Consider the following 21,405-nt stretch of genomic DNA (forward strand, 5'->3'; position numbering starts at 1 on the left):
AGAACTGGTGGTGGATTTATCCCTAGGCTGTTTTCCAGACCTGTGGGATGGATTGGCCTCCTCCTGGTTCTCACGGGCGGGAATACGGGTACTCTGCGATCTGGTATGCATTTTTTGGGTGGAAAAAATGGATCAAAAATTCGCTTATCACAAATTTTGTTCTCTGTTTCCCACAGACGGCGCCAGTGATGAGTCCGCGAATTTCTGATGTTTGTGAATGCTAATAGAGAATGAAAATGCAGATCACGACACGGAGATTTACGTGGTTCGATTTACTGAAGTAAATCTACATCCACGGGAAGAAGGGAGGGCAAGATTGTATTGCTTGATCTGGGATTACAGCTTACAACACAGACTTGCTATATGATGTTTTATCTCTAGAGAGCTTAACCTTTTTCTACCAGATCTAAGTTCTATTTATACATCGAACTAAGATCGTGGCTTGCATCACCACTAATGATGGTTGTGGATGTCGTGGAGGTCATGCAATCCTGCATGGGTCCACTATCCTGCCTGAATTAAAGACTGCTTGACACCACTAAATAGATCGTGGGTGTAGTGGAGATCGTGGAGGTTCTGACATGAGTTGACTATCTCCCAGTTCGGTCAAATACTGAGACCGAACTGCTGAACTATTGCCGAGCAGCTTTTGCCGATCTGAGAGTAGAGCTTGAATGGTCGGCTTTTACCGAGCTGTAGGCTGGGGCCGAACTCTTTGGTAATGCCGAACTGATTGGTCGGCTTGTACCGAGCTGTAGGCTGGGGCCGAACTCTTTGGTAATGCCGAACTGATACTCTTCCTTGGGCTTTGGGCTGATGGGCCGTCATTGCTGTTGGGCTTGTTTAGTACGCACCCCATCAAAGGCTAATGACGCCGTTTAATAACTTGACGACTGTGCATTATTTAGTCATCATTATAATTTACAAAACAACATTTTTCTCTTCTATATTCAATAACTTGACGACTGTGCATTATTTATGCCACGTGTGTGAAGATCGACGGTTGAGATTAGCCAAGAGCAGGTTTGGACCCCACGGCTTGAATCTCCCTCAAGTGCGAACCATTGATGAAACAACCATATAATAGTATCTCACTCGTACAATACACGACACATGGCGAACCTTTCTTTCGCTAATCGCAATGTAAGCAGCATACTACTTTTTTTGTTGGGTATCTTCTCTATTGAAAAATACCCTATACTCTATAATACGACCATTATAAGCAGTATACTCATGGACGAAGCCACTATGAGGCCTGGGAGGGCGCTTGGCCCCCCAACTAAAGAAATTATTAGTATATACTATATGCTATTATAAATACACAGTTTGCGAATAGTGCAGTTGGTATCAGTTCAAGTCACTGTGGTTATTCACCCGAGTTTGAATCCTGCAGTCTCCAAATCCATCATTTTTTTCCTTTGTTTAATTTTCTTACATTTTTATGCTCCCTTATATCAAGTTCGACTCCCCTTGAGCCTAAAAATCCAACTTTTTTTTCCTTTGCTTTATTTTCTTACACTTATAGGAGTTTGTTTTAAGTTCCCAAAGTTCAATCCATTCAGCCTACAAATCAATTCTTTTTTTCAAACACTTTTACTTCCAAGAATTGTTTTAATTTCTTATATTTCTGTGTTTCCAAGTTCAAATCTTTCGGCCTATAAATCCAAAAAAAATTCTTATATTATTTTCTTACACTTTTATGTCCAATAGTTTACTCCCATTGCTATTTTATTTGCATATATCTAACCTTTAGTCTTATATTATGAGGTAATTTACTTGTACCTTACATTCTAACTATAATAGAGATTATATTTCTAATTTCTATTATTCATTCTCTATTTTTTTCCCTCTCATTATTCATCTATATCTTTTGCAATTCTCCATTGCCTATGCTACAAAAAATTTCGGCGATGGCGACACTAAAAAATATCTAAGCTTTGGACCCCCCAACAAAAAAATTCTGGCTTCGTCACTGAGTATACTACTTTTAATGTTTCTACAATCTACCATGTTTAATGGTCGTGTGATAGATACTCCATATTGTTTCTAATTCATAACTGTATTGGTTGGGTTATGAATTAATATTTTTTAAACTTGTTTGATTTTATTACGGAAACTAGCATAGCTAGTGTGGTGGTGTATAAGTATGGTGAGGGCGAAGATTCAATCTTGAGTAGTAGTAGTAAGATAGAAGCCAGAAGGGAATGGTCTAATGAAAACTCATGTTCACAGATGCAAAGATACATAAGACAGGACAAAACACAAGAAAACAATTAAGACAGAAAATAAAACGTCCCACATCGACATGTTAGTAGGAGGGGCATGTGAATTGCACACATATAAATAGAAAAAAAGAAATAGAAGCTCAGTACTTACCTGGACGGGGTCAATGGGCGATCCATAAGGTCCATGGCCTAGGTTGGTGACCTCTATTGCACTTTGGAGGGGCGCCAGCCTAAGGTCGGCCCAAGTGGTCGAGCCTGCATCATAATTTGTGTTAGATGTGGCCAGTGTTCGCGCGGCCCTTTCCCTATTCATGTTTAACTTTTCGTTATTGTTGTAGTTGAAAGATGGATCTTATATTTCACTAACTTATTTTCAATTACATTTAATTATAAAACTAATACTTTAAAAGTAGGACCCACGTGCTACTAGCTTTTTCAAACTGTGACAAAATTTGGGGACGAAGGGAGTATTAAATATCAAGTTGCTACCTTCAAAAACTGTATTTATTTATTCAGTTTCCTGACTGATGTCAAGTCATTTTACATACAAATGAAGAAACATCACATCTTGCAGTGTTTTTGTTTGACATGCCTCAGCTTTAGCATTTGGGCATATCTGCAGGTCGAGGGAGCATCTTCGCGTCTCGGCTCGTCCCCTCCTTAACGATGAACGCCATCTCCATACCCCAGCTCACATGCCGCTCCAAATGGCAATGCAGAAGCCAAACTCCTGCAACAAATCCAATATACAGTCGATGATGCCACGTACAATAAAAGTACACAAGACTCCAATAAAAGTATACTGGTTTCAGTTTACACTGCATACCTGGATTGTTTGCCTTGAACCTGATGGCCGTCCACCCGTTTCTAGGAATAGCAATGGTGTTCTGCAGAGGCGGGTCGACCAGATTATACCCGGAAGGGTTTGTCGCCCGATCAAAATTTCCGTTACCTCTTCCAACCACGTAGAAGCTGTATCCATGGAGATGCATTGGGTGGTATGTCCCACCAAGAATATTTGTTCCTTGAAAAACCAGCTCGACCGAGCTATTATACTCCACCACCCTCACTCGCGTCCCATTTTGAGGTACCCACAGCAGCCGCGGCACGAACTCCATCGTGTAGTTAAACTGGAAAGGAGGATTTCCCGGGAAATCCTCCTCGTACACTCCTGTAACCCGCTTGTAGTAGGCTTCTAGAATGTCGATTTTCGGCTGCACGAACGTTACGTTGTTGATGCTGGCTCTAAACCGGCCTTGCAACGCTCCGTTGCACGACTCGTTTAGGCCACATTCGAATATGTTCACCGAGAGAGTGAACAGAAGCTCTGTGTCCGCCTTTTGAGGGACGTCGATGGGGTGATCCGTTGTTGCTAAGCTCCGGAGGCTTGCTGTGAAGTTGTTGGCGGAGCTGGCGTCGTCGATGTTGGGGAGGGTGGGGAGGGGAGGAGAGGAGGGTGCGGTGTAGTTTCCGATGTATACTAGAATGGCGGTTGTTGTGGTGTTGGCGAAGTTTCCGGCGATGTTGTGGGGCCTAGAGGCCATGTAGTACTGGCTAGGTTGTTGGTTGGCTTCGAGCAAGATATCGATGGTTTGGCCCGGAGATATTGCCACGTAGTCGGTTGTGAAGGGTTTCGTGTAGGCGGCGTCTGAGCCGACTACAGTGAGGTTGTGGTTGGCGATTTTGAAGAACATAATGTTGTTCATCACATTGTTGGTATGTTTTGCCATATTCTACTGTCACTTTGAATGTATCTGTGAATTCATATTTTCAACACAAATAAGTTAAATTTTTTTATAAATGATTAATGAACATAACTTTAGCTTTAGATATTACCACCGACCAAACTCACGCACAAATAAGTTCAATTTTAACAATCCAGATAAAGGTTATATATGTAATTGGCCTGATGGATTAGTTTTGTGGAAATTTACTAAGATCTTTTTGTAGTGATTTTTTGATAAAATGATGTGAACTAGAAACGATAAAAATTGACCAAGAATAGAATATAAACATTTGACGTATTGTAATTTCGTGGGACAGTAACTTGTTATTAATGTGATGGACTCATAAGCCATAAGCCAGCAGTGAAATTTGACATAGAGGGCAGGAGAAAGTATCAAGCAATTTAATTTTTGTAAAAAATCCTTTACATGTTATATATTCTATTATGAGGTAGTTGAGACTATACTTCAAGTCTTCAAACACTAGTAATCTTGGAGAAATTCGGACATAATGTAAGATATTTAAAACTTACAAGAGCTCAATTATATGTTTAAAATGGTAAGACATGACCCAATGTTTACATATAAAATTGGAGGGGTTAAGTATATGTCAATATAACTTGACTTGGTCCATATTTATTTTTGGATTGTCTCCTATAATTTAATTTTTTGGACAATCACTATACAACATGTACATGAGTCATATAGTTTTAAATTTTTAATGATAATATCCATATAAAAAATAAATATTGAGACACATGCATTTAATAAAGTTTTAAAAGTTTACCTGATGTGGAACATATTGATCACCAGGTTGACCATTAATAAGGAAAGCATCAGAAGCATTAGGGTCTGATCCAGTTTGAAGGGCCTCACTTAAAACTTGTCTTATATCACTCTTCCACCATTCTCCTACACATTATTCATTTTTTGATATGTATACTAAAAATAATGTAATTTTAGTGCGATAAATACGTAAATGATGATTTAATTCACTGTTTGTATGTACCTAATATGATGGGAATTTCAGCACTTGGCTTAGGAAAGGGAAATGCATCTCCCTCTTTGGGTAAAACAATGAGTGCACCGTAAACAGTGGCGCGAGACCATTCGATGTGAGCATGCCACCATAAAGTCCCAATCTCGTCAGATAAGATGATCCTTTGGCTAAAATTAGTCCCAGGTCGAATCGGACACTGAGTTATGTAAACGGGTCCATCCGTCCATGGATTTCTTGGCTGCTTTACTCCATGCCTAGCAAGACCAATGTCAATGTATATAAATGTTTGTTATGTAATCTTTTTTTTTTGTATAGTAAAATTTGTCAATGTATATGTGTAGGTGAATAATTTAAATGTTACCAGTGTATAGTTACATTCTCACTAGCTCTATTGATAACATCAACAATTAGTGTGTCTCCCACCCTCCCATACAATGTGGGCCCGGGGAATTTTCCATTTACGGTCAAAATGGACTTACTGCTGCACAATCTTGTGTATGGAACATCTTGCAACTGCAAATAATATCATTTCACATTTTGTTATTTTCTTATATATTGCTAAAATAATTATGTTGAATTATGAAAATTTAAAATGGTTCAATTTTTGCAGTTACTTGTCGAATTCTTGCAATAAACAATAATAAGTAAACAAATAAATGGACATAGATATATAGTTAGCAATATAATATAGGGATATTGACACCTAATATCATGGAACTTTAAAAAAGTTGGGTTTTTCTCATGAACTTTGAAATTGACAAAATAATATCACGAACTTTACACCGAGTTTGTTATTTCCCACCAATGAAAAAATTCCGGCTATATTAATAGATTGAAGAACAAATTTGGAGGGTATGCTTCAATAAATACTATTCTCAAAGATTGAAAATCTTGAAACTCTCGAAGTTGTTGTCGAGAAATTACGAAAAAATCTGTATCATGATATTATTTCCAAAATTTTTTCATTGGTGGGAAATAACAAACTCGGGGTAAAGTTCGTGATATTATTGGCCAAATTTCAAAGTTCGCGGAAAAAATCCAACTGGTAATTTCAAGGATATATCTATTTTTCCTTTCGGCTACCCCGTTCTGTTCTGGAGTGTAGGCACAGGATGTCTGATGGACTAATCCCTTTTGACGGAAAAATTCTTGCATTTTTGTGTTAACAAACTCCCCCCCCCCCCCCGCCCCGTTGTCTGACCTTAAGATTTGAATCTGTTGGTTATACTGAGTTTGAACTAGGGTATAGAAGTCGGTGAATTTTGCAAAAACGTCAGATTTATTTTTTAAAAAATATATCCAAGTCATGCGAGTATAATCATCAATGAAAAACACAAAATTGCGAAAACCTTGACCCCCACTTACAGGTGCAGGACCCCACACATCAGAGTGTATTAAAGCAAAAGGTTTTTTCATTCTCGAATTGTTCAACTTAAAAGTGTGCCTGTGGCTTTTGGCTAACAAGCAAGTTTCACAATGAAATGAGTTTATAGAATTAACTAACTTAGGATAAAGCATGCGAAGATATCCTATAGACGGATGTCCTAACCGACGATGCCAAAGCCAAGCCTGTCTGTCTGTCGGTCCGTGAGTTAGCATCGCGACACTCTGTTGGGATATCTCGTCCACATAATACAGTCCTCGTCGCTCAGTGCCACGCCCAACTATCGTCCCCGTCTTGATATCCTGTAACATGCAAAATTCCGGTTGCATTAGTAATTTACAATGGAGCTCCTTAGTCACATGACTGATAGATAGGAGTTTATGTGACAAAGAAGGGACAAAAAGACAATTAGACAGGCGTAAAGTGGGTGAAATATTAATTGTGCCGGCTCCTTGGACCCGGGCTAGGTCCCCACTGGCTGTTTGGACAAAGGACTTGGCGGATTTTGATATAGTCATAAAATCAGAGGCATCGAATGACATCGTGTCAGTTGCTCCGCAATCAAAAATCCAATTTGTATCTTTAGGGCCCGTTTGAGACATGGAGGAACAGGCTAAGGCATCAAACGAATTATTACAGGGTATAGATGGGAGGCTTTCGAATTCCTGGGGTGCAATTTGCAAGGTTTTTGTTGTGGGGAGTCCAGAATGGAATTTTTTCATTTTGAGGGTGTTAATGTCGGGTGGTTTTATTCTTCTGGGGTTATTGGGTAATTCCAAGACATTGCAGGGTAGGATATGAGAGATATTTCTGGCTCGGGGGTCTGAGTGATGTTTCGAAGACTTTGGGGGTGCAATCTGGGATGTAGTTTCGGGTCGGGGGTCAGGGCGGGATTTTTTATTTGTTCCGGGGTCAAATTTGGGTTTCTGGATTGGGTGGGTTATTAGGGAAAAATCCCCAATTTCTTCAGGAACCCTAGCCGCTTTCTCCTCCGAAGCCCTAGCTTCCGCCGCCGAGTCCTCTCCAGTGGGGACCCCCGCCGCCGCCATCTGCCTGTCGCCGGTGAGGATTCCTCTTGTCAATTTACCTTCTGAACAGACTCTTGCAATGGAAGCCGAGGCAACGACTTTCTCCCCTATCTTCGATTTGTTTCCGTCGTCGCCTTTATTCGGTTCAATTGGGCCGATGCCGCCCGCCGATCCGTCGGCGTAGGTGGCCCGGTCCCCGATTGTTACGGCTGCCGCTGCTCTTCCGCCGCCTCCGCCGTTGTTTCGGTGACCATTCCGCAGTTGGCGAGCCTTCTTCATCTCCTCCCACCAGTCCGGGAACCCATGGAGGTGAAAGCATGTGTCTTTCGTATGCTTCTTCCCTCCACAGTGAGAACACACAAGCTTGCTTTTGTCTTCTTCTCGGATGTATGGCTTCGGTGGTGGCGGTTGGTTCGCGGTGGAATAGGTTCGGCTTCGATCGAGGGTTGCGAGTCCGACCCCTACTCCGGACTCCTTGGCCTCTGGGTTCATCAGTTTTTCATTAACGGCCTCCCGTCTGACCACCCCGTAGGCCTTTTTGGCCGTGGGAATGGGATCCATATTGAGAATTTCCCGCTTGATTTTGTCATACTTGTCGTCGAGCGCCCATATGAATTGGTATAGCCGGTGCCGTTGGGTATTCTGGTTGTATTTGTCGATGGAGGACGGTGTGTCCATCGGATTTGGGTCCCTGCTATCGATTGAAATCCACAAGTCTTGGAATTTTTGCCATAGACTTTCCAGCGATAGATTTCCTTGTCTCATCCCGTAAGCTTGTCTGTGCAGGTCGGAGATTTGGAATGGATCAGCCCCGCTCCCATACGTGATGGCCAAGTTCTCCCACAGATCTTGAGCCGTTTCGTATTGGGAGACCTCGTTGACGAGGCTGGCGTCGATGTTGTTGATGACCCAGTTAAAGCAACAATGGTCTCTCTGTATCCACTTTGCGTAGGCAGGGTCAGTCGGTGAGGGGGGGTTTGACACTCCAGTAATGTGAGATATCAGACCCTTCCCCCCGATGACCCTCTTCATCAGTTTTGCCCATAGGGGGTAGTTTTCCCCATTGAGCCTGATTTGTATGTGTACATCCCCCAACGACTCTGGTTGGGGTTCGGTTTGGGGCTGCTTTGTGGAGTTGTGAGACATACTTAGTCTCATGAACTCTGCAAATTATTCTGCAGAAATGGTTATTGGTCGGTTTGAATCGGATTCTGACATCCTGTTTTTCTGGTTGCTTTTGCAGGGTGTTGAGAGAGTTCAAAAGGTCGGGAAAGGTACTCGAGACGATGATGATACCGTTCTGAGTCTCAAGCCCTAATTGTCCTGCTCTGATACCATCTTAACGATGGTAATCGAGAGAGGTAGAGCACATTTAGGCGAAAGGGTTGTAAGTATCGGATGTTTAGTGAGTAGAGAATATTTCTTGTATTTAGTTGAATGAATACAATGAATTACAACCCCTCAATATGTAGGGAAGATTTATCCCTAACTATGGAAAACACCATAAATGTGATCAATCTATTCTAGGCTATTATGTGATTGAATCAATCAATTATTCCGTAATCTTTTCTCTTGGTGGAAATATTCTCTGTGATATTCTTTGACATGAACAGTTTGGATATCCTGAAAGGCGTGAAAACACTTTCAGATCAAATCAATTTGGCGGTTCTACCAATATTTGATCGGATACAATTCAGGTTTGTAGAAGATTCGTCTGTCTATCTCTCGATCAGATCTTAGAACCGAAAATGATCAATTATAAGATGCAGAAACGAAGCATCGCGTCTCTTCATGGAACATTACGTCACTTCATCAGTTAACCGATTTTAACTGATTTTGGCGGGTTTCTAAAATTGTAAATTAGTCCTTCAATTATCCTGGTTGGGGTCAGCTCGACCCCAGCTAGGGCTCTGCCCCTTGGACCCCGCTCTCGGGGGCGCTGCCCCCGAACCCCCCTCCAATCCTAACGAATTCAAACAAGTGTGCACTCCGCACTTCCAACTTATTTGATGTCTCTCATCATATTGATCAATCAAGTTAATCCAATTACACTAAAATATCCAACATATGATTCATGAATATATTATGGAGTGCCATTTTTAATTGCTGGACGTGTTTTAAGTTGGGATTTGGTTTTATTAACAAGGTTGGGGTGGGGTGGGGTAGTGCAGGTGCACACCTCTGCTTGAGATTGTACATTTTTAGAATATATAAGTGCAGGGGTATGTCTTCATCTCCTAATTTTACTACTATTCTAGATCACAGATATCCTTGATAGAAAATCATCTCCTCCTTCTACATGAGCTGTTGATTTGTCTATCTATTTGCATTTATATTGTAGGACCTCAAAGCTTGCCCAATAATCTTGTTTTCATGAAAGCATGATTCCTCATTAATTCAACATAACTTCACTTTAGAATTAATTCGTCTAACAAAATTTTTGCAAAGTAGAAACCAGCGCAGCGCGCATTGGCTGGTTTAACATGAGTCGTGCTAAATTAGATTAAACTAGTACACATTTAATGGGAGTTTTATCTTTGCAATATCTACACAAAATTATTAATATTTGTGATCACTCTACATCTATACTTTGTCATGATATGATTTTAGGTATTTTTTGAATGTTTTTTTTTACAAATATAACGCCCAAGCATGCATGATTTTTTAAGACCTTTCGAACATTTGCTAAGGGCATCCACAAGCGACTAGGCTGGTCAGTCACTGCTGGCCAGGGTAGATGGGGGTGTCAAATTTTTTGTTCCAAACTCTAAACTTTATTAACATTACCACATTTCATTGTAATTCAGTTTGATATCATTCCAAATTCATTTTCATTTCGACGAGAGATGAATTCAAATGAGCTTTTTCCATTCAACCGGATGAGATGGACAACTTTGTTTCTTCCAGACTTCCAAGTGTCGGATTCATGTGAATCTAGCAGACTAAGAAGTCAACGCAGACCCATGTTTCTCTTCTTTATTAATCAAAATCCACTTTCGATGCACACCAAAGGTAACTTTTACATTTTCACTTTGGAAATCTCCTTTAAAGTTTAAGACAAATTTACATTAATCGTTAATAAACTAAAAATAATTTATTTTTTAAAGTCAGGGACACAAATTGCATTGAAAAGTTTTTTAAAATAACAACAATTTAGCATGCAAATGAAAATGTCCCTAAATTAAGGACACACTTAATTTTATGTTTTTTTTAGGACACTTCCATTTGTATCCTCTAATTTTAGTTGAGACACCAATAATAAGAACGTTTATTGAAGCATTGATGGTATATATAAGAACATGGATGTGTTCAAATCAATAAGTGAAATTCTATTCATTTTGATAGTAATTATCATTCAGTACAATTTATACCATAATCACATGATTTAGTGGCCTTTTATACTAGCTACTAACCCTAACAAAGTTTAGTACCTAAATTCAAACTATATTTAATTTATCAAATGCCATAACTAGTCAACAATGGCGGAACGTAAACTATAAACCCATCATATTAGTTGTTAGAGGTACTGTTTCGTGGGCAACAAATTACACCTATCATGTTTGAATTTGACTTTAATGAATAAAATAGCTTTGGCCTTTGGATAGTCTAGAATAAATTATGCATAACGTGATTTAATTTGATTTCATGTGTTTAATAATAGACGTTGACAAGAACGATGTCAAATTAAAATTGATAACACAATTAAGACTCGAATATTACAACGTCATATAGCGTGAATTTTTTTTCCTAGATAATAAAAATTAAAAAAAATTGGCAATTAGATATTACATTCAATGGTATGTTGATTAACAAGTAATGACAGCCCTGAAACCATTAATTAAAAAATTGGCTGATTAAGAGAAGAACTTAAAAAATTGTGACAAGAAGTTGGCTCACCGAGTTGAGGAGAAGTCATTGTAAAGTAGTTGATCTTGATTCATCAAATCAATTAAAACAATCGTCAAATCCTCACCATATCAATAAATTATAGTAATTGAGATTGAGTTGGAGATTTACTTCACTTTATTTATAACACAATTTCTATTTTCTCAAAGTTTTCAGTACATGCCTGCCTGTCGTCTATTTTTATCTGTCAGAATAAAAAATGCAGTACTCCTATAATATGGAGTAATTATCAATTATGCTTTAACAATTTTTTATCTTTTTTGGTGATTCTATTTTTTTTTTCAAATTAATAAGCTAAAACTCTTGACATATATGATTTCCAAATCCTGTTTTGCCAATTAATTTTTATTTTAAATAGTTTTCGCATAATGAAAATTCACTGAACCATATAAACAGGATTCTCGAATTTTATGTTGCCATATAATTAATTTTATTTCAAAGGGTTTTACCAAAAGCAAAATCCATTGGATCACATTAAATATTTATTATTGCCTTAATTAAATTAAACAAATAAAGTCTAGTAAAAGAAAATTGGCAAAGCATAAAAAGTAAAGATAAATTTAATTTATCTTTTCGAGATATATTTACATAAATAAAAGTATTTGTATTAGTTTCTAGCTAGGACAAAATCAATTAACTCATACTCAAAATTTTGATACTAAAAATTCAGAAAAAAAAAATCATTCCAAGTCATGATTCAATCTTGTTCTTGTCCGATCAGGGGAGAGGCATTCTTCAACTGGCTTCCTCTTGTTAATATTTTGGATTTCTTTTTTCCCTTTCATCAAATGTGGCCTCAGCTTGTTCACATCCGATTGTCGAACCGGTTTCAAGAAGAATTCCTCTGCTCCATGTTCTAAGCAGCTGTTGATTCTTGACGGCACATTTTCCGACGACATAATCACAACCGGGATGTCTTTCAACGACGTCGATTTCTGCAATTAATCAATTCATAATTAGTATCGTTACATAATTGCTCCTTAATGAATAAATTAGGGTTTTCTAAAAAAAATGGAATGTTACTTAAAACTATAAAGTATACCTTGATTTTTCTAAGGAGATCGTAGCCGGTTACTGCTGGCATGCTGTAATCTGTGATGATCAGATTCACTTCAACTCTTTGGCAATTTGAATTTGAAAATTCATCATCTTCTTCGTCGTCAAGCAATCCGAGGAATTCAAGAGCCTTTACTCCGGATTCCACAGCAGTAACTGCATATATATGATAAATAAAAATGTATATTAGCATATGACTTTAAGTAAAAAAATAAATTAAGATATAGAAAATTGTTACTACTAGAAATTAACTGACCTTGATAAGAAGAAGTTTTGAGAAGCCTCTCTATCAATTTTCTATCAATGATGCTATCATCAACGGCTAACACATGGAATTGTGTTTCTGCTTCTAATCCGTTCATTGTTAATTTGATGAGCTTTTGATATGAGGAGAATTGGAGAAGAATAATGCAATTGTGATGTGGAGAGGAATGAATGATATGCAATATATATGAATTAGGAAGAGAGAGAAATTAAAGAAGAAACAATGAGATATGATTCAGAATCTTGATGATTTTTCTAAGTTGATTTTTGAAATGCAGAAGAAGCAATGAACTTTCTTTAGTAATTTTCCCCCTCGCTTTTGCGTGGATTTGATTTTTTAAAATAATGCAGAGGATCTTGAATTGGAATAAATTAATTGATCTATTTGGCCCTTTGACATGTCTAGGGCTACAATAGTGTATGTCTCTTGACCTTTACATTATTATGGTAACATGATGCCAATATATTTGCGATCTTCACAATTATTTTTGACTTTTCATTCACATATATGTATGTTTTATTTATTCGTACGATCTTAGTCATGTTGGTTTCAATATCTATTTTATTATTTTATATCAATAGTTTTGGTAAAAATAATTATTAATGGTACGACTTTAGGAAATATTTTGGATGCTTTTTTTATACCCTTTCTTCGTCGGGTCTTGATATAAAGTTGTTTAATGGGTTGCCTTAAAATAGAATTTACTGAGATTAATTAAGACCTAGATCGATGTGCAATATTTTGATAAAGATGGAATATTTTGCGATTGTTAAGAAAAAGATTTTAAAAATATGAAATGAGATACTTGGATTTTTGAAATTTCAGAATCTGACGCGTTTTTTGAGGTGAATCACAGAATCAGGATTTGTTTCTATTTTAGGGTCATTAGTTATCTGTATCTGTATTGATATCGTAATATACTTCCACACTAAACTACAAAAGATTGCGGATAGTGATTTATATTTGAAGAGATTATTCCTTCAACTTGAATTTAATTAAACGATTATTAACATGGTATTTATCTTGTTCACGATTTCCTATATTTTTATATTGGGTTCTTATACAAACTTTTAATTTTTTGGATCTTTATATTCTTATATTTGATCTTATTTGATTTTACGGAATTTTTTTCATAAATTTGAATCGGTTGTATTGGGTTCTTATACAAACTTTTTAATTTTTGGATCTTTATATTCTTTTATTTGATCTTATTTGATTTTACGGACTTTTTTTCACTAATTTGAATAGCATGGCACTCGTTACTAGTCATTTAAATTCCACGACTTGTAACGTTTACAAATTAAGTGTAAATAGTGAAAACTAAACTAGAAATTTGAATTTTATAAATAAAAATATTTAATTTTACATATAATGTCTTTACAAATGTTATGATACGCTAAATGATATAATTAACATATTATTTATCAATTCTTCAATTGGAGCATCCACAGTGAGAGCCCGCCCTATGCATCGCCACGTCAGCATTTTATCCTCCTCCCCTTCCACCTGCAGTGGGGCACCCTAAGGCGCGCCCTAAGAATTTAATATTATTTTGTTAATTAATTTAAATATTTTCAAATATATAAATGCAAACTTAGAAAAAACACAACAATTAACTAAGACCGGCAAAAATTCATTGATTATAAAAAAAAGTTACACGGGTTAGAAATAAAAAAAATTAACTATCCTAGAAAAGCCCCAACTTCCGGCTCAACTCATCGATCAACCTCTGGAGGAATTCGGCTCTGGCCGGATCCTTACACTTCATAAGGGCGTTGTGCGTATCCAACAACGTCCGTGCCATCGAGGCCGTTGCCAAATCCGCGTAGGCAACTGTCGCCGGGTCGGGGTCGGGATCGGCGATGGGGGACGGCGGCCGAGGAGGATATAGCCTTCGCCTTCCCCTTGTTCTTCGCAGCCTTGACGCCTATGGGATGCCGCCAGGAGGATATCGGTGTGCCGGAAGTTTCTTCCTCCGTGCACGCCTGGTTGAGGTCCACCGGACGAGTTCCGCTTTCGCTGGTCGTATAACCACCAGTGTCGGTGGTCTTCGTTCTCTTCGCCGCACCGGTGTGCAGAATCCCACCTTGGAACTTCTGCTTATCCCTCAAGAGCTCCCAGATGTTGAAATGCTTGAAGTCGCCGTACATGGACTGGTACGACAACAACACTCTATCGCGCACGTCGCTCAAGCTCTCGCCGCGAACAGGTTGACTTGCTTCTTCACCTGATCCCAGTACTTGCGGAGCTGCTCCCGTTGGCGCTTGTACGCGCTCGGCAGCTTCACCTCATTGTAGCGCTCGGCGATGCGCTCCCAGTACGCGAGCTGCTTTTGGTTGTTCGCGAATATTGGGTCCTCCGATATATCCACCCAACACCTCGCCAAGACGAGGGTTTCATCCAGGTGGTAGTTCGTACGGCCGGGGGCGTACTCTTCACAAGTTGTCGGAGGTGGCAACTTGTGCGCCCGGTGCTTGGTCCGCTTCTTTCTGGCGGGGGGGAGGGGGCGCGATGGAAAGCGGCGGCAGGGCGAGTTAGAGATGGCTCCATGTCGGAGAGACCGTACAAATCCGTACTGAACTCCGGATTGTACTGCGTGTTAGCGTCGAACGACCGATATTCGCCAGGTTGTGTACCCGGCCACCGTGCGCCATCTCCAAACATCGGGCTACTAGGACTTGAGTATCCACCAGAATTCATTTTATAGCGTAATTTGAGAGTTTAAAAGTTAATCGAAAAGTTACAAATGAATGGTGAAGCTGGGGTATATATATAACAAAATTTTCAAATTAAAAAAAAAAACTAAAACGCGTTGCATTGTCCGCGTCGCCCACAGTGTGCGGACGGTGGCGCGGGCGATGCCCTATCGTCCGCGGACTAAGCATCGGGCGCGCTATCGTCCGCCCCACTGTGGATGCTCTTATTCTACTTCGCAATTTGTAAAATATACCCTCCGTCCCACAAAGATTGTCTCACTCTGACCGGACATGTGTTTTAAGAAATGTAATGAAAAGTGAGTTGAAAAAGTTAATGGAATGTGGATCATACTTTTATATATTAGTTTTATAATAAAATGGGAGTATGAATGAGTTAGTGGAATATGAGGTCCATTACAAAAAATGGTAAAAAATGAAATGGGACAAATTTTCTGGGACGGACGAAAATGAAAAAATGGGACAATCTTTGTGGGACGGAGGGAGTATAATATAAGACTATAATTTAAAGAAAATCATTTTTTTAAAGAGTCGAAAGAGTACAATACGAAATACTTAACAAAAACAACAATTTCAACGGTGTTTACATGACCAAATTTCTTCAATTATGTTGAAAAATTGGTGTGAATAATGAATGAGAAATGATGTATATTTATCGATTAAAAAATAAAAAAAATGTAAAATGCTTTGCATCGTCCGACCTATAGTTCTGATGCCCGCAATAGGGCGGACGATAGGCCGGACGATGCATCGTTCGCATCATTGTCCACAGACAATCCATCAAGCGTGACCTTGGGGTGTGTCATCGCCCGCCCACCTACAGCGGCAGACGGTCGTCCCCCGTTACGTGTGCTCTAATTTCATAAATATTTTTCTAATTTCATAAATATTTGAAAAGTATCTATATAACATGAACCTATACTTGTATATAACAATAAGACTTTTTAGATACTATCATTCCTATATTAATAAATTTACTATTTGCATAAGAAACATAATTTTATAGTATGCCACAAGTTGAACTAATACTCCCTCCATCCCATAATAGATGGCATAGTTGGAAAATGGAATGAGATGTTAGGAGAAGCTATTTTATGTGTTAGGTGCAGAGAGAAAATAATATATTTATATTAATGTGGGTGAACTTTTTCCAAAAAAAGAAATGTGACATCTTTTGTGGGACAAACTAAAAAAAAAGTGTGACATCTATTATAGGACGAAATGGAGTATTATATAATTCGATTACTTGCTAGCCTGCTACGTAATTTTAATCTCAAACTGTAAGGTGTGTCAATAGTAAAAAATCGTTCTGAAACTTAGGAAATGTGGATTGGATATTTGGACTTTCATTACTGTCACAACCCAACTTTGCTAATTATAGCAAGGTTTGATATACCATGACTGGGGTGGATATTAAGAATGTGGGTTAGTACGAAAAGAATGATTTAATGGTTGAACTTTTTGTCTGTAGAGTATAAACGGTGAATACATGAATAGAATGGCTCGATCACAATGACTCGAGTCGGGGACCATACAATATACTGGCTAGTTATCAGAGTCTTTAGAGACATAAAGGATTTCACTTGCTTCAATGCACAGCGGAAGGAACTGAACGCGGTTCCATATAATATACTGGCTAGTTAATAGAGTCTTTAGACCCATGTCTTTCATGTCAAAGTTTCTCTTTAACATAGCCTTTGTATCATTAATTACTTGAGTGTTGCTACCCAAGATTAACATATCATCAAGGTATAGACACACTATAACATGGCCGTTATTACTGCTCTTGATGTAGACACATTTATCGCACTCGTTGATTTTAAACCCATTTGATAACATCACATTATCAAACTTCGAGTGCATTGCAATGGCGCTTGTTTTAGTCTATATAGAGACTTTACGAGCTTGCATACCTTTCTCTCTTGTCTAGGTACTACAAACCCTTCGGGTTGTTCCATATAAATTTCATCTTCTAGTTCACCATTTTGAAACGCGGTCTTTACATCCATTTGATGAATCTCAAGATTGTGCAATGCAGCAATAGCGAGAAGCACTCGGACAGATGTAATCCTTGTTACAGGTGAGTAGGTATCGAAGAAGTCATGTGTTTCCTTTTGTTTAAAACCCTTTACTACTAATCGGGCTTTATACTTATCCACTGTTCCATCGGCCTTAAATTTCCTTTTAAGTACCCATTTGCAACCTAGAGGTTTCGCACTTTCAGGTAGATCTATCAACACCCAAGTGTGGTTTAGCAAAATTGAATCAATTTCGCTTTGAACAGTTTCATTCCAATGTAGCCCGTCTGGGCCATCAAAGGCTACTTTTATAGATGTCGGTTCTTCATCTAACATAAAAGCAATGTAGTCAGGACCAAATGTTTTTGGTGTTCTGACCCTACTACCACGTCTTAGTAATGTATCATTTGGATCGAGCCTTGCACGCTTGCGCGATTCAGGTTTCTCGTCCACTGATTTAGAACTAGAGGCTTCAATCTCCACTGGTTTAGAACTAGTGGCTTCTTCTTCAATTCTCGTCTCAGAATTGATTAAGACTTTTTTCTTGTTTTTGCAAGGAAATGTATTTTCTAGAAATACCGCATTCCTTGACTCGATTGTTATTCCTACAGTAATATTTGATATTTCAGACTTGTGAACAACAAATCGATATGCACTACTATTAAGTGCATATCCAATGAAGATGCAATCAACCGTTTTAGGTCCGATTGTAACTTCTTTGGGCGGAGGAACCATCACCTTAGCCAAACACCCCCACACTTTGAGGTATTTGTAGGATGGCTTCCTTCCCTTCCACAAATCATAAGGAGTAACATCTTTTCCTTTGAGAGGGATATTATTCAAGATATAGTTGGCTGTCAAAACAGCTTCCCCCCACATGTTATGTGGTAATCTTGAATTCAGAAGCAGTGCATTCATCATCTCTTTTAGAGTTCGATTTTTGCGTTCTGCAACACTTTTAGATTGTGGTGAATATGGTGCAGTCGTTTGATGGATTATACCACTTGCGTTGCATAACTCCTCAAACGGGGCTACATATTCGCCTCCTCTATCGCTTCGAATCGTTTTTATTTTACAACCAAGTTGATTCTCAACTTCGTTCTTATAATTTTTGAACGCTTCTATTGCTTCATCTTTACTTCTTAAAAGATAAATGTAGCAATACCTTGTGCAATCATCTATGAAAGTGATAAAGTACTTTTTACCACCTCTAGTTTGCACTATCTTTAAATCACATACGTCCGTGTGAATTAATTTAAGGGGTTTTGTGCTTCGTTCAACCGAGTGAAACGGCAACTTAGTCATTTTTGCTTCAAGACAAATTTCACATTTATCTTGGGAATCCACTTCATTAGCCTTTAGTAAATCTAAATTTACTAATCTTTTAATGGCTTTTGAATTTACATGTCCCAATCTACAATGCCATAAATTTGAAGACTCAGTCAAATAAGAGGAAGTAGATGTTTTATTATTATTAGCCAATGGCTTTGCAACACTGCGAGTTGCTACACTAAGCTTGAAAATCCCATCGGTTACATAACCTTTTCCGATGGATTTTCCAAACTTATACAAAGCAAACCTATCAGACTCAAATACAAGTTTAAACCCCTTATTAACTAGTATTGATCCTGACACTAAGTTCTTGCGGATGTTCGGGACATGCAGCACATCCTTCAAAGTGATAGTGACGCCAGACGTCATCATGATAATCACGTTGCCAATGCCGAGGATTTTGGATGATGCTTGATTCCCCATGTTGATCTTCCTCCCTTCAACAGTAGTGTAGGAGGCAAACTTGCTCCTATCTGAGCAGACATGAGCAGTAGTGCCGGTGTCGATGTACCAGCCACCCTTGTTATCAACAAGGTTAACCTCTTCAGTGAGCACAGCAATGAGGTCGTTTTCATCCCAGTCCTTGAACTCCTTCTCAACGACGTGGGCAGCCGGCTTCTTCTTCTTGCTGCGGCAGTCCTTTACAAAGTGGCCCGGTTTGCCACATTTGTAGCAATCGCCTTCAAACTTCTTTGTAGGCTGCTTTCCCTTCCCTTTGTCATTTGGATGATTTGGGCGAGGGCGTTTGTTGGAGGGACCGCCCCGCTCCAACAGATTGGCTTTGGCTTCAAGTGGGGTGAAGCCCTTAGCCTTTTGGTCGCTTTTGCGCACATCAGCCTCAATGCGCAATTTCACGATCAAGTCTTCAAGGGTCATCTGCTTTCGCTTGTGCTTGAGATAGCTCTTGAAGTCCTTCTAACTGGGAGGAAGCTTGTCAATGATCGTGCACCTTAGGAATTTGTCGGGCAAGGTCATCCCTTCCGCCACTAATGCGTGGATGATCATTTGGAGCTCTTGAACTTGCTCCATGATGGGTCGAGAATCGACCATCTTGTAGTCCATAAACTTGGATGCTACAACTTGTTCAGTACTTGCTGCATTATCTATGCTATACTTCTTTTCTAGGCTTTCCCACATTTGTTTAGATATGGTTACATTGGAGTATACATTGTAGAGGCTATCATCTAATGCACTTAAAATAAAATTTTTACATAGATAATCCCCTTTTCTCCAAGCTTCATAGTTCGCCATGACTTCGAGCCTAGTCTCTTGATCACTTGGCGCGGGCGGCTCGTTTTCCGTGAGGAAGTTGGCGACGCCAGTACCACCTTTTGAAGTCAGATCCTCCAAACTTTGGTGGCTTCTCGGCAGGTGGCATCATTCTTTGTGCCAAAGGTGTCGTACTTGGTCCATGGAAGGAACCAATTCCGTTGCCCCCGAATGAGCCAACAACATGGTTGGGCATAGAGCCCCCACCATTCATGTTGGGCATAGAGCCCTCCATGGTCATGTTGGGCATAGAGCCCGTCATGTTCATATTGGTCCCGGAGGAGCCAATACCCGTGTTGGTCCTGAAGGAACCAGCAGCCGTGTGAGACCCGAAGGCCCCAGCACCTGTGTGAGACTCGAAGGCCCCAGCACTCGATCCATTAAAGGATTCGAAGGAACCACTAAAAGTGGAACCAACCGATCCACTCGAGGTGGATCCACCAGTGTGCCCAAGGAGGTTAACGAACTCCCAAGGGGTTGTTGATGAAGATGGGTAGCGCCCTGGAGTGGGCATCATCGTCGGAATCGACGAAGTGTTGATCGGTCCAGTGGTCGCCATGGTGGAGGAAATGGCGGCGGTGGAGGTGGCAGCAACGGTGTTGGATTCAGTCGACATCTCCAGCAAAGGTGTTAAATGTTTCGAAAGTTTTAATTTCAGTTAAGTCCAAATTCCTTAAAGGAAAGTTATATCTCGTCTTGCGATTGTTGGATTCTGGGATTACAAGAGATAACAGTAGGGTGTAATACAACCCTAAAGAATGAATACAAAAGGAAAACTGAACTGAAATTACAACTGAAAAATTGAAACAACTAAACCGTGAAGTTTGATAGCCGAGTCGAGGAGGCCTCTTCCCGCAAGATGAGATACGCTCCGGTAGTGCTCTCGGTTTGGCGTGTCGTCCCCAAAGGTAAAACGACTACGTCTCTGGTGAAGCAACACCGCTATCAGCAGAGCTCCGGAGAACTAGATGGAGGAGAGGGCAGAGCTTCGACATAAAGACAATGCAGAGAGGGAGAGAACTTATGATGCAACTGCTTGTGAATGTTGTGTAGAGATGCATGGAATGACTAGCCTATTTATAGGCTCAGTCCACTGCTGGGGGGTCAACAGCCATGATGGCTGTCATCATTGCGAGAGTGTAACTGCCGAACGTTACGAGAGCTTGTGGCAGGGGTGTGCCTTTCGCGTGTGGATTTCTCACGTGGCAGCCGTGTAGGCTTTGACTGTGCCACGCTTGACAATGTGGCAAGCTACTTGGATTGCTGACTCGGCGATGGTCTAAAAAGATTAGTAATGGTCTAGACCCAAGCCCAAAGACCACCCAAAGACCAAGATCCAAGTCCAAGATCAAGATCGGGACCGGGCCCGCGACCACGAGCACGAGCACGGGCTCAGGCACCGGCGGGCGGCGGCGGCGGCGGCGGCGCGCGCGTGTGGGTTCTTTCACCCATCTTGATCCACTATAATTATCAAGTAACATAAA

At 39.7% G+C, this 21,405-nt stretch overlaps 1 protein-coding gene, 1 non-coding gene and 1 pseudogene across 2 annotated transcripts; 1 reads left to right on the plus strand and 2 right to left on the minus strand.

The window, feature by feature from the left end:
- The first annotated feature begins 2,368 nt into the window (after positions 1–2,368).
- LOC121759841 lies at positions 2,369–2,529 on the plus strand. The gene has a single exon (XR_006041780.1). It is a non-coding gene; the product is annotated as a U1 spliceosomal RNA (small nuclear RNA).
- A 295-nt stretch (positions 2,530–2,824) lies between these two features.
- Positions 2,825–8,507, minus strand: LOC121757776 (annotated as a pseudogene).
- A 3,302-nt stretch (positions 8,508–11,809) lies between these two features.
- On the minus strand, positions 11,810–12,851 carry LOC121758080 (two-component response regulator ORR9-like). Its single transcript, XM_042153520.1, has 3 exons — positions 12,580–12,851; positions 12,310–12,479; positions 11,810–12,202 (listed from the first exon to the last, which is right to left on the minus strand). Exons 1-3 carry the CDS (start codon positions 12,683–12,685, stop codon positions 11,948–11,950), a joined length of 531 nt encoding a protein of 176 aa, XP_042009454.1. The 5' UTR covers positions 12,686–12,851; the 3' UTR covers positions 11,810–11,947.
- Positions 12,852–21,405: the final 8,554 nt, after the last annotated feature.

The sequence above is a fragment of the Salvia splendens genome, chromosome 12, assembly GCF_004379255.2.
Source record: "Salvia splendens isolate huo1 chromosome 12, SspV2, whole genome shotgun sequence".
NCBI lineage: Eukaryota > Viridiplantae > Streptophyta > Magnoliopsida > Lamiales > Lamiaceae > Salvia > Salvia splendens.